This window comes from Astatotilapia calliptera, chromosome 18 (genome assembly GCF_964374335.1).
Source record: "Astatotilapia calliptera chromosome 18, fAstCal68.1, whole genome shotgun sequence".
NCBI lineage: Eukaryota > Metazoa > Chordata > Actinopteri > Cichliformes > Cichlidae > Astatotilapia > Astatotilapia calliptera.
In genome coordinates, this window is record NC_137439.1 from 29436392 (window position 1) to 29451835 (window position 15444).

General features: G+C 42.2%; 1 protein-coding gene across 6 annotated transcripts in view; it reads left to right on the forward strand.

Moving 5' to 3' along the window:
• Window positions 1-15444, forward strand: part of carmil3 (capping protein regulator and myosin 1 linker 3) — a 101142-nt gene that overhangs the window by 63221 nt on the left and 22477 nt on the right. For all 6 annotated transcript variants that reach the window (XM_080292541.1, XM_080292539.1, XM_080292538.1 and 3 more), the window contains exons 17-25: window positions 1002-1071; window positions 1179-1260; window positions 3287-3383; window positions 3480-3534; window positions 5765-5937; window positions 6936-7004; window positions 7392-7485; window positions 12786-12884; window positions 12975-13094. In XM_080292541.1, coding sequence (XP_080148667.1) covers window positions 1002-1071; window positions 1179-1260; window positions 3287-3383; window positions 3480-3534; window positions 5765-5937; window positions 6936-7004; window positions 7392-7485; window positions 12786-12884; window positions 12975-13094 — 859 coding nt within the window. The remainder of the gene's footprint in view (window positions 1-1001; window positions 1072-1178; window positions 1261-3286; window positions 3384-3479; window positions 3535-5764; window positions 5938-6935; window positions 7005-7391; window positions 7486-12785; window positions 12885-12974; window positions 13095-15444) is intronic.

Consider the following 15444-nt stretch of genomic DNA (forward strand, 5'->3'; position numbering starts at 1 on the left):
TTTCAGTACAAAAATAGCTTATGCCATATGGAGTGTGGTTTGCATCCAAACCACCAGTGAGAGTTAATCATCAAGGTGCACATTAGGCTTCAAATGCTTTTCCTTGACAGTGGAGCCAGTTCACTGTTCCGTTAGTTGACTGGCCTTCAATCAGTTGACACAGACTGAAGCCCCCGTGTTGGCCAGCTTCCACTGTGCTGACGTGTCTTTGTGGAGGACTCTATGCCCACCAGCTTCAGGAGATCTGTAGCTAAACCAGCTCACAAAGCAGCCAAGCAACAAAAAAAAAGGAGTTTCCCAACGGGGATAAATGGAGTTTTGCAATATTACAGTTTCTCTGCTAGGCGTATAGCCTGCTGAACACAATCAATAGCAGAGAAAACAAAGCAAAATGCCAGCAATTGGGATGATTGCGCGCTGCGTGATGGATCCCTGCCAAAATGGTTGGAGCAGACTCCCCACTTAGCACTTTTCCTCATTACCTCCTCATGGTGCATAACTCTTAAATGTGTATTCATTGCACAAGAACAACCTCCAGCGGAGCCTTGATGTGCAAATGTATTTTTCCCCCACATCCAGCTGGGCTTGTGTAAATGTACAGTCGCTACAATCGGCCACTTCTGAATAAAACTTGAAGGTTTTTGAGGTAATTTCTGTTGCCAACTTAGTGAGCTATGAATCTTATATTTAAGCTACTTTTCTCTAAATCCTTTAAGATGGTTCTTAAACTTTTAGGTGTGCAGAGGAGAATGTGGGGCAGGAGGGGGGGTTGTTAGAGGGAGAAAGGCGATTGGATTTAAGTGGAACTGATTTTTATTTATTTTTCTTTTCCAATGTGGTTTTTGCTCATCCTTGTGCCTCAATTGACCTCTGTTTCTCAACATTTCCTCTTATCTAACTATCATTTTCGTACCCCTTTTTCTATATCTGCTTCACGATTAATCTGTATTTCCTCTCTCTCGCTCTCTTTCCCATCCCATCCTACCTCTGTTTTCCTTCAGGGCGCTGTTCCTCGGTTTGTCCAATAACCCTCATATCACTGATTTACACCTGGACATCAGCAGCTGTGAGGTACGCTCTGTCGGCCTGTACTCAGGGTGTATTCACTCATCATCTTCATATATCACCTCCTGTGGCTATCCCATCATGCTCTGCTCCTCTCTGTCTGCCTTCCACAGTTGAGGTCAGCAGGTGCCGGGGTGATTCAGGAGCTGTTTCCTCGAGTTTCATGCGTGGGGACTTTAGATATCTCTGATAATGGTAAGAACCCACAAGGGATGCACTTACAGGGGTTGTTGTATGTGTGTTGGGTAGCTGTAAATCGTATAGACTACGCCATTATTGTTTTGACTCCATCAGCTTTTAAATTGAATGGCTTTCTTTTAAACTAAACTAGTGAACCAGTCTCAGTCCCTAGAGCCTGGCTGATTTATCGGTGGGCCAGTACTGTTGGTTGATATTGGTTATTTCCTGATCTATCTGTCTGCATTTTATAACAACCAGTAAATGAAAATGTAAGTAGAGCTGGGAGAAGCACCCTTCAGCTGTGAGTGTTGACATCGGATAGTTTGAGGTGAATCTGCAGCTTCACTGTTGGCAGCACTTGTACTTGAAATGCCACAAACACAACAACCAGAGGCCTGCACTATGAAGAGAGTTCATCATACCCAGGGTGTCTTACTGTTATCTGGACTCACTTACCCTCCCTGTGGCGATCAGTGGTCACACGGAGCTGGTTATCGGCTCGCTAACTAAACCCCTGCATGTTCACAGGCTGGCGTTGGCATCTTCTGACCCATCCTAGTGATGGAAAAGTGTTCTGGCAACAAAGTAGCTGTTTTTACAAAGAAAAATGAAACTATGGGAAAATATGAAAAGGTTAAATGTATAAAAGAGACACGGCAGTGCACACCCACATGAATGCGATTAGAATTTACTAGTCTACTAGCATGACTGATAAAATGAGAATGATATTTTGAAGCATGAATAAAGAAGCTGATTCCAGTCCCCTTATCTGTGTGAGTTTAGTGGCTGAACTAATGTATTTCTTCATAGTTCAACAATGATGTAATCATTCATGGCGACACCAGATTTTTGTCTTTACATTCAAGACCTGATTACCAGCTGAGCATAGTGAATAAAGACCTGCTGCATCATACCACTGATGATGCAAATGTATGTGTGAATTTGAATCACTGTGTTAACATACCAACAAAGGCATGTTTTGATTCATGCCTAATCTTAGTCCTGTTTGTCGGAGTTATCGAAATCTCTTTTAAAGACCATTATTTATGCAGTCCAATTAAATTGTCTTTAAATAAATACCATAAACTACTTGATGCCTAAAAATCTGCTATTGATTGTGTTGACTAGAACTACTGCAAAGTGTAGTTCTGTTCATGATGCATGTCCATATTTAGTTTGATATATTTTCAAATTTTACAGGACTGTTCTTCACCTTGAAGTTTCAGTAAAAAATCTGACACTTAACCAATGAATCCTGTGATGTTGTAATGGGTAAAAACTAGAACTAAAAATATATATTGGACTGTTTTTACCACCTACCCTGCTGACCGCTGACCAGCTCGTTTCCCAAACAGCCAGTAATCTAGTTATAGTATTATAACAGAGACGCTAATAATACCTGAAACATTAGCTGCAAGCAGCTTCCGTCACCCACCCTCCTTGAATGTGTCACAGCAAGCTTTCGTAAAATGAATGCACTTCACTGTGAGCGCTGGAGTTTATTTAACCCGCAGATATTTTTGATCCCTGAATGAGGCATTTTACTCTGAAATATCTTGCCATGGTAACCGCTTCCATTTAGCAGCATCCTCTATCCTTGAGCTTTTGAAAAGGTGAGTGGGTGTGAGAAGGAGGAGGTTTAATTGGGAGTATTTTGGAATTTCAGTGGGCAGTGAGATTTTGTTCCAAAATGGACTATGAGAGAGAGAGAGGGAAAAATGGAGCTTTGAGGGCCAGAAATGTTAGCACCTGGCTCAGCAAATCATGAGTCACTGGTATAACGGCCCAGTAATACTCAATTTTATGTAATAAAATACGACTTGTTCGGTCCTTTATACCAGTTAATGGATTGCCTATTTATGGTCCAGAATAACTTGAAGTTTCAGGCATGTTTCTACTTTTTTATTGGCACGTACTAGGATGTAATTAAAGGTCTACTTTGAATGAGTTTTCACATAAGCTCCACTGAGCGTACCACTGCTGGCGTTGCGCTCGTACTCCAATGATGTGTGTTGACTTCTGTTTGTGTGTGTGTGTGTAGGTTTGGATGCTGACTTGCTGGCTGTCATCCCAGCGTTCTCCCGGCATCCCTCCCTCAAACACCTGATGCTGGGGAAGAACTTCAACATCAAGGGCAGGTATGGACTGCGCGGGGGGGGAAGCAGCTGTGTGCAGATGGTTTGTGGAGATGATGCAGATGATGAATGCTTTCCCTCTTGTTTCTGCCTCCTCAGGGTGCTGGATGAAATTCTGCAGAAACTAGTTCATTTGGTGCAAGAAGAAGAGTGTGTGAGTTTGATTATGTAACATATTGTGCGTGCACAAATTCTCTGTGGTGTCATGCTCAGATGCACGCCCACGCGGACCTCCAAGATTTGTCACTGTGCGCACAAACCCTCGCTTGTCACAGTTTAATTCTTGTATCCTCATTCGTGCAGTCTTAAGCTCCATCTCCCACCTGCCACACGCGCAAGGTATAAACATGTACACGAGCCACGCTGTCTACGAGCCAGACGAATGATTCATTTGGTCTCAGTTTGTACGCGGGGCTCCCGAGGCTCTCTCTGCTGCGCAAATTCAGCATGACAAGTAGCTTACTCAATTATTTACCACTGTTGATGGTGATAGTTCACAACGATGCTCCAGAAGCGAACATGGACTGATGCTTGTATGAAAGCGCACCAACACTGGCCCAGGCGGTTGTAAATGTGCACATTTAAAGGAATTACACAGGCACTTTATCAGAGGTCAGCCATAGTCAGCTCACACATTAAGTGTTGAAAACACAAGCATCAAAACAATCTGTGAGTGTCCCCTGCAGACTGTTGGCATTAGTGTTAGTACCATGTTAACGCTCTAGTATGAGTCATAAAAGGCTTCTAGCCTCAAACGTGAGAAAAAAGAAAACTCTCAACAGACTAAATGAAATGAAGATGATTCTGAATGCATAAGACTGCTATCAGTAGGGATAAGGAAACAGTTTGTTTCATAGTCTGTACACCAGGAGTGTGGATTTTAAAGGAATCGGTCAACATGTGATTGAAGTGCAGATTTTCAGCTTTAATTCAAGGGGTTTAACAAAAGTGTAGCATAAACTGTTTTGGAACTGCAGCAATTTTTATACACAGTCCTCCATTTTTGCTCAAACCTAACTGGACAATTGCCCAACATCAAGTCAGGAACAGTCCCACAGAGGTAGGAGTGTCACTGTCAAGGTCTGCCATCAAGAATGGAGATGCAGAGGGTTTACAAAAAGTGCAAACCACTGGTTACGCTCAAGAGCACGAAGACCCCACTAGACTCTGCCAGAAACCATCTAAGAGCGCCTGCACACTACTGGAAAAAAGTATTTGCATAGATGAAATTAAGATCAACCTGAACTTAAAAGATTGCAAGAGAAAAATATGAAGAAGGACCAAAAAAAACTTGATTTGTAGCATACGATATTGTCTGTCAAACATGGTGGAGGCAGTGTTATGGTATGGGCATAAAGTGGAACTGGGTCACAGGTGAATTCTCAAATGTACAGGGCTAAACTCTCTGTTCAAAAAACTCAAATGCTGCAAAACTTGGACAGTAATTCGTACTGCAAAAGTACGATACTGGCACAAAAGCACACTGCAAAACCAAACCAAACTCAAAGCAAGGAAATATTCATCTTGATTGTTCGATCTAAAATCCACTGTGCTGGTGTGCAGAGGCAATATTACAAGTTCTACAAAAACGTATAAAACTAACTGGAACCTCATTCTTGTTTGTTTTAAGCTGTAAAAATGTAATCCATTTTCTCCTGTATTGAATTCTTTTTTAACCCCCCCAAAAAACTGCTTGTTCCAGGTTTATGTTTACCATAGAGACATGAGAAAAGCATCAACCTTCACATCTAACTCTTTCCTAGAAAACGAATGAGTATTCTTCAAAATATTGTAGATGGCTCTTACAATCCTAGCCAGGTCCAGGAGAGTTAACCACAGGAGACTGTGCATGGCTGGAAATCTTTGTGTGCATAAGGAATATTCAAAAATGTGTTCACAGAGTCGTTTAAGCAGAGACAGGCAAAAACCTTCAGTAGAGCCCTTTTCAAACCTTTTTTTAACAGAAAATATGTCCAATTTGTACATCAGCAACATCATTTAAAGGAGTGTTAACAATCAAATTAGTTCAGCGTGCATTTCAAAGTCCTAACGAGTAAAACAGCAAAACAACAATTAATAATGAATGAGGGTTTGAAATGAAATCTGATCTGATTTTCAACCATGTTCTTTCATTATTGATTTTTTTCCTAATTAAATTTCAACAGAAATTGTAATAATTAATGAACCTGATAAATACACAGATTTCTTTTAGAGTATGGACGAAATTGGAAGTAATAACTTCTTGCTTTAGGTGGATGTTTCTTTTATCATTTAAACATAGGTGGTGCTTCTCACATATAATTGCCCTCTATAAAAAAAAAAAAAATCTGATTTTCAAATATGCTTCCGTATTGGTTACTCCCTGCTCCCCTGGCATCCTCCAGGCCCTGCAGTCCCTCTCGCTGGCTGACTCGAGGCTTCGGCAACGGGGCACAGTGCTCGTCAACGCCCTGGGCTCCAACGCTTGTTTACGGAAGGTGGACCTGAGCGGCAACCTCCTGGAGGACTCTGGGGCCAAGATGCTCAGCAAAGCTCTGCAGATTAACACAACACTTAGGTGGGTGTGTGCGTTACAGCAGTAATAGACGATTAAGATGAAGAAAAGAGGGGATTTCAGTGCAGATCAGAAACCCTCATACGTCGAGGGGCATGTCTGGAGAAGATGCTATAGACAGCAGATTAAAGAAAGAAAATTAATATGTTAGGTTTAGGAAGGGGATACAGTGAAGTTTCTATGAACAGTGAGTTGAAGGTGGCGCTTCAAAGATGGGAGGGGGTGGAGTGGCATGTAGGAGATAAGAAGGGTGGGGGGTATTAGGACCGGACCTAATACTGAGTAGCCTGAGGGATGTTACAAACTGGAGAGATGAATTAGTGGGAGGGGGCCTTTCAGACATAGCTTTTACAGCACCACCCTTAACAACACAGCGAATAACACTTCATGTTCGGAGGTATGTTTGACTTTAGAGTTGTAACAGGAGTCAATAAAATATTGAGAAAGGGCAAAGGAGGCCAGAAACCTCCTTGAATACTGGGGTTGTGGGGTGGGGGTGGAGTAGTACTGTGTGTGTGTTGGGAAAGGTTGGATGTGAAAGTTACGAAGAGATCGGAGAGGGAGACCACCTAAAGAGATAGATCTGGGTTTTTGCTGATTGAATTTCTAGGGCAAACCAAGTCGGGGGGGGGATTGAGGAGGAGGATGGATGAAAGGAAAGATGAGCTGAAAATGAGTGATGTATTAAAAACAGGAGCTCGTCGGTGTCGGGTGTAGGTGGAAATTCTGCTCTGCGAAATAACAGAAGCTCATTAGCGGCACGGCAGTTGTTCATGCATCTCTAATGTTGGGATACCATACACCTAGCTAAAAGAAAGCTCTGACGAATATCTTAATATTTATGTCTGTCCTGCGTGGTCAAAGAAGTACTGTCACTTTGATGTATCTGTGTGAGATTTTAATGTGGATTAGGCACTTTAGAAAGCAACCGATCCTCTTCTCCTTTTCCCTCCTCTCGGTGCTGGTCTTACCCCATTTCCCGCTGCTTTAATCCCTCTCAGGAGTGTGACGTGGGATCGCAACAACACCACGGCGACAGGCTTCCAAGATGTGGCGAGAGCGTTGGAGCAGTAAGACGAACGCAACGCAGCACACCAACATCCTTTTGAAGAGGGCGGACGCACACACACATGAAACGCATCACTCACACACCCATATGAAAGGCAGATAACCATCTCTGCGTGATGTTAGCGATTACAGAATGTTTCATCATTCTCCTGACGTGTGTGCCAGTCAAATAAGTGTGGGCGTGAAGTTTGTACCCGCGCATCTCTGTCTGTGTGTACAAGGGTGTGTGGGTGTATTTGCGTATTAGGGAATTGCAGACAGCTGTTATAAGTGCCCCGGGCATTTCCTGTTTGTTCTTGTTAACATCAGTTTCTCCAGTTTATTATTGCCAGGGTAATGTTGTCTTTCTATCTGCCCCTCTTTGTCTTCCTTCGCTCTGCAACAAACAGCAACTTTACCTTGCAATACATGCCCCTGCCCCTCAGCGATGTCACTCAAGCGCACCGCAGCGCCCCAGAGAAGACCGACCAAGCCCTGACCAAGGTGAGGAGGACTTCTTTTCTTTAGCCTGTGGTTTGCTAAATTTGCTGCACCATGTTGCAAGACACAGATGGTTAATAAGAGCCTGGTAATAAGAGTCACACTTAGGCGTGGGTCTGATGAATGGCTTTCATTTACTCGTGCGTTAGAAGTGATGATTAAATGTGAATGTTCCCAGAGATGATTATGTTGATGTCTGTATGATATGTTGTGACATGAGAATGACTTTTCTAATACTGCCAGAGTCCTTCTGAGAGTTAGGTTTGCAATCTGTGATAGAGATTCCAGATGTCTGTAACTGCTAACGTAGTTCTGTCTGTGTCATATTCATATTGCATCCATGTATTACAGGTTCAGTTTAAAGGATTTAAAGACTTAATTCAATTCACTTTTATTTATATAGTTCCCCAAAAAGGTGATATTACAGTGCTTTATATTGTGAGGTAATATAGCGTGAGATCACAAAAGATCTGGCAATTCCTTACAGCATGCACTTGGCGACTTGAGGGAGAAAGAACTCCCTTTTGATAAGAACAGACTTCCAATAGGCCAGACTCAGGGAGAGGCAGGCATCTGCTGCCACTTGTTTTCCTTTGGGGGGGGACAAAATGCAACCTAATTGATAGTGGAGACAGTTTTTAACATAATAAGTAAGTAAGGTTTATTTATTAAGCGCTTTTCACAGACAATCGGTCACACAGCGCTGTACAAAAATGGCAATAGTGGCACAGAAACACACAGGGAAAGAAAAAAAAGGGAGTGACCAATGCTTGGTTTGTCATGGGAAGTCCTCCAGCAGTCTGCCTGGTAGCGGCATAATTAAGAAAAAAAAGGTTCATGGTCACCTGATTTAACTTTGGCTATAAGCTATGTCAAAAAAGCTCAAAAGTAGGGAAGGTGTATCTTTCCCGAATGCAAACTGGGAGTTCTAGCTCCAAAGGAGAGGAGCTTGATAGCTGAAAGCTCTGTCTACCGCTTCTACTTTTAGAAACCCTGGGACCTAAAAGTAAGCCTGCAGTCTGTGAGTGGGGTGTTCTGTTTGGGTAATAGGGTGCTATGAGGGTTTGCTCTCATGCTCTCAAATTAAAATCAGACTTGTCTTGGAATGCAACACCTTGTCTGTTTAGATGAAAATTAGTATTATCATGATAAAAACATATACAGTCTGTGGTTTAACTAAAATATAAAGAAAGCAGTAGTCACATCCATTCATTTGGAGGCAACGCCAAGTGCCTGCTTGAGGAAGTGCAGTCTTTGGAACTTGTGTTTGCTTCATTTTTCAGCCCTGGAGGTTCCTCCAGGAGGTCTTTAGGCAGAAACAACGCAAGAAAAAGCCCAGGCGGGCATCTTTGCTGCAGGGTGTAATGGTCACATTAAAAAATTCCAACAACATTATTCAGTTAATTGTTAATTTATGCAATTTATTATACTGCTCTACGCTGGTCATTGCCAGCAACATTCAGAAGTGTTCTTTGAGTTTGAACTTGCTCTGTCACTCATGCCATATGCCGAAATGTCAAGATTTTTTAACACTCTTCTGATGATTTATTTTCTTCCTCTCTCTGATTCTGAGTATCTGCTCTGCAGCATTTCTCTAAGTCTCTTGGCACTTCCTGTTACTTTGAAAAAGAGAAAAAAAAAGCCAAAAAGTGACAGATCTCTTTTCGCAGACGTACAGTTTCTGGGCAGTGAGTTGCATGGTTGTCTTTGCAATTATGATGTGGTTGCTTCAAGTAAAGGCCACTTGAATTGTAGTTGAGGTTTTTCTTGCCAGGGAACAAAGACATATTTAAAGTCCACCTGTGTTCCATGTTACGAAGAAAATCAACACCCATTCAGAGTTTTCACTTTTTGATCAGCCGAGCATCAGTTGTCAGTTTGCATTGACTGCTGTCTGTCAATCCGGCACGTCGAGGCATACGTGTCAAGATTCTTATTTTGATTGTAGACTCAGTTTCTTGTATTTGTAATCGGAGAACTTTTTCAAGTTGCCAATCAAAGAATGAAACTAACTGACAGCAACACAAAAAAAAATGACAGGCAGTGTACATACAGCAAATGTGGCCTTTCTTAGCAGCTGTGTCTTTTTGTGTGGATGCTCATCCTAATAAAATCCATTAAACAAATCCTCATAAAGTGTGGCTGCTAATGGTGCTAAGCAGGAGAGTTGGCCGTAATTAAACATTAATCATTGTAGCTGCTGAAATGGTTACTTAGTATCACTGCTAAATAAAATGCTACTCATCAGCTAGCTTGTAAGCTAGTGTACATTGCATGTCAAACACTATTTCCGTGACAGCTCAGTTTTCAGTCAATAGCAAATCCGTCTTCCCCAGAGGCTTGTGACTGAAGGTACATTTCTGATACGGCTCGACAAAGCTAACACATAGGGTTGCCAACTCCCTGAAAAATAAATAAGGGACACCTCGTGGCCAGGGCCGGGCAACCCAGTTGTCTTCACCCTTCCCACTGTTGTGAATTTTCTAGCTCTTTTTTTGTGTGTGAAATTATTTTTTTTAACCATTTGACTTGAAGTTGATTTAAGTAGATGCATATTCTATTCTTTGTGATATGAACACATGTGAAACAAATGATCATTTAGCCATTTATTTTTAGCTCAAAATGACAACATTAACACAGTAAAACAGGTCTCTTTCTTAAACAGAAGCCTGTCATGCTTAACTTTTGAGAATATAAGTAAATCTTTCTTTAAAAGAACTCTGTCCCGCTTAACTTAAAATAATAGAAAATAATAGAAAGAAAAACATTCTTGTAACAGTGCACATTTAGTGCATTTAGTACAATTGGCTTCAGTTGAGGTATTATTTCAGCTTTTCTAATGCTAATCAGCTGCTCCTGTTTGTAAACCCGCTTGTTGCCATGATTACGCACCTTAATTCATCATCATTATTCATCTATGTATTACTTTTATGTATTAGTCATCTATTTGTTGTAATCATCTATCCTTGCAGTTGTTTATTACACAAAATAAGTTATATTATCACACTTCTGGCCACATAGCGCTGATATTCACTGCACATATTAACTTTTTCCAGCCAGGTGTTTTCCTTTTCCCATTCTTACCCTTTCTCTGAGCGAACAAACATTGCTGCTCTAATGCTGGGCTTATGCTGGGCTTACACTGTGCGATTTTTTCAGTCGCATTATTCAGCTCCTGCTCAAACTGCACGATTGACTCGCAGGGGTTAGAAGTTCGTAGGTCACGATGCAGGGTCTCACACTATAGCTTGCCTCCACCAGTGTGTGAATGTGAGAGTGAATGAATAGTGGCATTGTAAAGCGCTTTGGGTGCCTTGAAAAGCGCTATATAAATCCAATCCATTATTATTATTATTATTATTATACGGCCCGATGCTCTGATGCGACCTGAGTGCTCACACTGTGCGTCCATAAAAATGAAGGTTATAACAGAAATTCTGTCGCTCGCTCTCTCTGTCTTTCACTCACACAGACACACCACCACCATCAACTTTGCTAAATTGCTAATGAAAAACATTGATCAGGCAGCTGTGATTGAGCAGCAGTGTAAATCCAACTATTTTCACGGTTGTTGTGGTCGTGATAATTTTGTGAGGCCACATCGAAAAGGCTCGGATGAGCTTTCCAAAGTTCTACAAGTTGTGCCTCCATCGCTTGTGTCCAGATCACACGCTGCACTGCCGTGCTGCTCCGTCTTTTTCGCTGACATTTGTGTTTGCGCAGTGTGACAAACTGCGGTGACACCCTCACGACAGGTTTGAAATCCTCGCGACCAAGCGATTGATGATCGGGAGCTCGTCGTGAGGTGTTAATCGCGTCTCGTTACCCCACATATACTACACGATGCACGACGCACGATGAAGGCCAAAATCGGGCCGATCGCCAAAACGGTCGCACGACTCAAAAATCGGCTCAAAATGGGCCAAAAATCGCACAGTGTAAGCCTCACGACGAGCTCCCGATCATCAATCGCTTGGTCGCGAGGATTTCAAACCTCACCGCAGTTTGTCACACTGCGCAAACACAAATGTCAGCGAAAAAGATGGAGCAGCACGGCAGTGCAGCGTGTGATCTGGACACAAGCGATGGAGGCACAACTTGTAGAACTTTGGAAAGCTCATCCGAGCCTTTTCGATGTGGCCTCACAAAATTATCACGATCACAACAACCGTGAAAATAGTTGGGTTTACACTGCTGCTCAATCACAGCTGCCTGATCATGTTTTTCATTAGCAATTTAGCAAAGTTGATGGTGGTGGTGTGTCTGTGTGAGTGAAAGACAGAGAGAGCGAGCGACAGATTTTCTGTTATAACTTTAATTTTATGGACGCACAGGGTGAGCTCTCAGGTCGCATCAGAGCATCGGGCCGTATAGTGTGAGACCTGCATCGTGACCTACCAACTTCTAACCCCTGCGAGTCAATCGTGCAGTTTGAGCAGGAGCTGAATAACGTGACTGAAAAAAATCGCACAGTGTCTGCCCAGCTTTAGGTGTACTGTCGTCCGAGACTTGCACCGCAGTGTCGGGGTTTGTTTCCCTGTTGGCCATGCTTGTTGTTGTGGTCATCTGTTGTCTTCCGGTATTTTCTCCGCAAGCGACCTTTCCTCGACCAATGAGATGAGCGGTAATCTGAATTGTCATACTCGAATTGTCATAAGTGTGCTGTCAGCTCATTGGTCACAAAGCAGGAGAGGGGCTGGGAATTATGTTTTCAAACAAAGCATTAATTCCATTAAAAGTTATAGACTACTTTTGATTCTCACTGTATTACGGGACAAAGTGCGTCCCTTATTAGCTCAATACGGGACGTGTACTTTTGTTTCTAAATACGGGACGATTCCGTATTTTAAGGGACGGTTGGCAACCCTACTAACACATTACTATGTGTATATATCTGTAGGATTTCTGACTGTTAAGTTGCCTGCAGACTTTCTGGTTCTAATCAAACACGGTTCCCTAAGGAGAGCTTTTAATTTAATTTGAGGCTTTATTACCTTGGACAATGCGTGTGAGCCTTCAGAGTCCCTGTGCAATTCTTTATTCAATCTTTCTTTACATATGCTAAGATGATGATGCAGTCAACGCATCCACCTGCTGAGTCAAGAAAACAGATTAAAGGCGTCCCGTATTTTTTTTTTCTAGGGATCAAACCTCTCTCTCTAGTCTCCTTATTACCATGCAAATGGGTTCGTCTCCTGTCTCCCGCACACCGCACTTTGTAAACACCTGTCATCACCACTCCTCTTCCTCCCTGTTTGTTTTCTGTGTGTGTGTGTGCGTGTGCGTGTGTGTGTGTGTGACAGATCCAGCGTGCCCTGCTAAGGAACAACCAGACTCAGCGTTTCTCTCAGAAACAGGCTCTCAGGCTGCACCAAGGCCTCGTCACCAGCACTGCTGAACAGGTGTGTGGCTGTGCTCATGCTGAGGAATAAGTCACTTCTGTTTTGGGTCTAATTGTATGCCTCCACTTTTGCACATGTGTATGTGTGCAGGTGATGGAGCGTCTGTGTGTACGGGTGCAGCAGCAGGTTTGTGTCCTGAAAGGCTGCGAGGAAGGAGAGGAGGTCCAGACGGCTAGACAGATCCTCAAAGAAGCAAGGAACTCGAGAGCTGTGAGTGGGTTATAAGTGTGTGTGTGTGTGTGCGTGTGTGTGTGGCTACGTATTTTAATCTTTGACTCTTCCACATGTACTTTAGAGTCTTGAACCAGCATTCATTTCTTTATAGTTGGTGAAGCCACTTAACACTCACCTGTAAATCACTCAAGCATAAAAAAGACATCTATCTCAAGGGATGAGCCATCGTTCTGTCTATACTTAACACACAACTTAGCAAAAAACATGTTTTAAACTATATCTTCAGACATTTTGTTGCTAAAAGCCTTTCACAAGAACACATCATTTATTCCCATTTCTTTAGTAAAGTCTGTGAAAAATGCCAAATATGACACATTTAATATTTTTTGCACCAACAAGGTGATTCCCTAAAGAAGTACCGTATTCGTCCAAAACGTAGCATATCCCAGCATGGTGTGCATGTTCTTAGAAAAAGTAAAAGACGTAAAGAATGATCTACAACAGATGAATGCCATCTGAAAGTCACGTCTTAAAGTAACAGGGATAAAATCCAGCAAAGATCTGACAAAACGTAAGCGATGCATCTGGTCCTTCAGCTGATCCTTCTGCTGTAGTCGAAATCTCAGGAAGGATAACTGGGAGAAAAAGGCTGACTTAAGGCAAATTATACAAGAACTGGACTGATAATTTCTGTCAACAGTTCTTATGGAGAGATGAATCCAAAGAATGTCAGAAGAGAGCTCCAACAGTGAGTGTCTACAGCCATTTGTAAAACAGGGTGGAGGCTCAGTCATGGTTTAGGGCTGCATTTCAGCCAGTGGTGTTGCAGATCTTGTCAAAATTGATGGAATTATAAATGTAGAAATGTATTGTCAGGTTATGGTCCACCACACAATACCATCTGCCAATCCAGTAAAAGCATACCTGGATGGAAAAACACTGGATTGTTCCCCAGAGCCCAGACCTCAACTCTACTGAAGTGTGGTATTGTATTGACAGAGAACAGAACAGAAGGCAGCTAACATCCAAAGAAGAGCTTTGAATGTCCTTCAATAAGCCTGGAGAACTATTTCTGAGGACTAGAAATTACAAAAACAGCTGCCTTGGAGAGTTCAGGGTTTGTTGAAGATTAAAGGTCGCCACTTCATTATCGACTTTAAAGCTCGTTAGAATTGTACAAAGTCTGTTTTTACCTTATATGATGTATTTCCATAAGTAACAAAATGTTAAAAATGAGAGTTGATTAAAAACTTTCACATAGTGCTGCAGCATTGTATGATTCAGAGTTCTGGGTATTGGTGGACCTCCCAGGTCATCCACACTTTTGCTCAGCCGTCTCCCACTGCAACAGCTTACTTTTAACTGGCTGCCCCTCTCAAACACAAGATTTGAACACCAGGTGAAAAATGGAGGCAGGACAAGCGGTAGCTGGAAATTTCATGGTGAGCTGTGACCATATTAGGGATATTACCCCCTTACATCATAAAAATCCCACAATGGTAAGAACTGTTCAAAGCCAAGCATCTAGTTAATGAATGTGTGCCAGTTCAGTTTATTGCAGTGGGAAATATTGTACTTTGTCCTTCACTACATTTACCTAACTGCTGTAGTGACCAATTAGTTTGCAGTTTAGGATTATCCACTTCTAAGAAGGCATTCCCTTTTCCCTGGAGAAACTTTACAGAGCCTAACTGCATCACAGTGCACTGATGCAAAGACATATTTAGCAGCCTCCTTATAGTCATTCGTGCATTAAAATACAAGAGCTGAAGCTCATGGTCGGAACAGGAAAACACCAATAAAAGTAAAACGAAAGGGCTGCAAAAACCAGTAAAACTGGAATTATGCAAATGTTTATTACACAGTATTACCCGGAGCACGATGTCAGACCCAACTGTAAGATGTTCTGTGACCATATAAACGTGCATTAATGCAGCTGTAAATGCAGCTATTTAAAACCTTTTTTTAGGGTTCACTCAGTATTTTATAACCCAAGCCTGCACAGCAAAATACAGCCTGGCCAAACAAACACATAGAGAATAAAGATTATGAGGGTTGTTTTTTTTTACCCAGACCGACGCTAGGCTGGTGCAGCCATTTTGAATCGATAACGGCTTCTGTAGTGTGGGAGATTATAATCCAGCATCCATAAATCCGTACAATGCTTTAGCCACATGAGCTCTCAACAGCCACAACTGCAAGCACTGCAGTGTAACTTGACTAAACTGAATGCTAGAATCCAAATGAGAAGTCTGTTTGTGCTGAACGCCAATCAAGTATTAATAACCTGATTTTCAATACACATATCCTGCTGCAGCAGCAAATAAACATAGCATGTTCTGCATTGAGCTTAATGTATGTGCCCTGCAAACAGAGCAAGAACAAG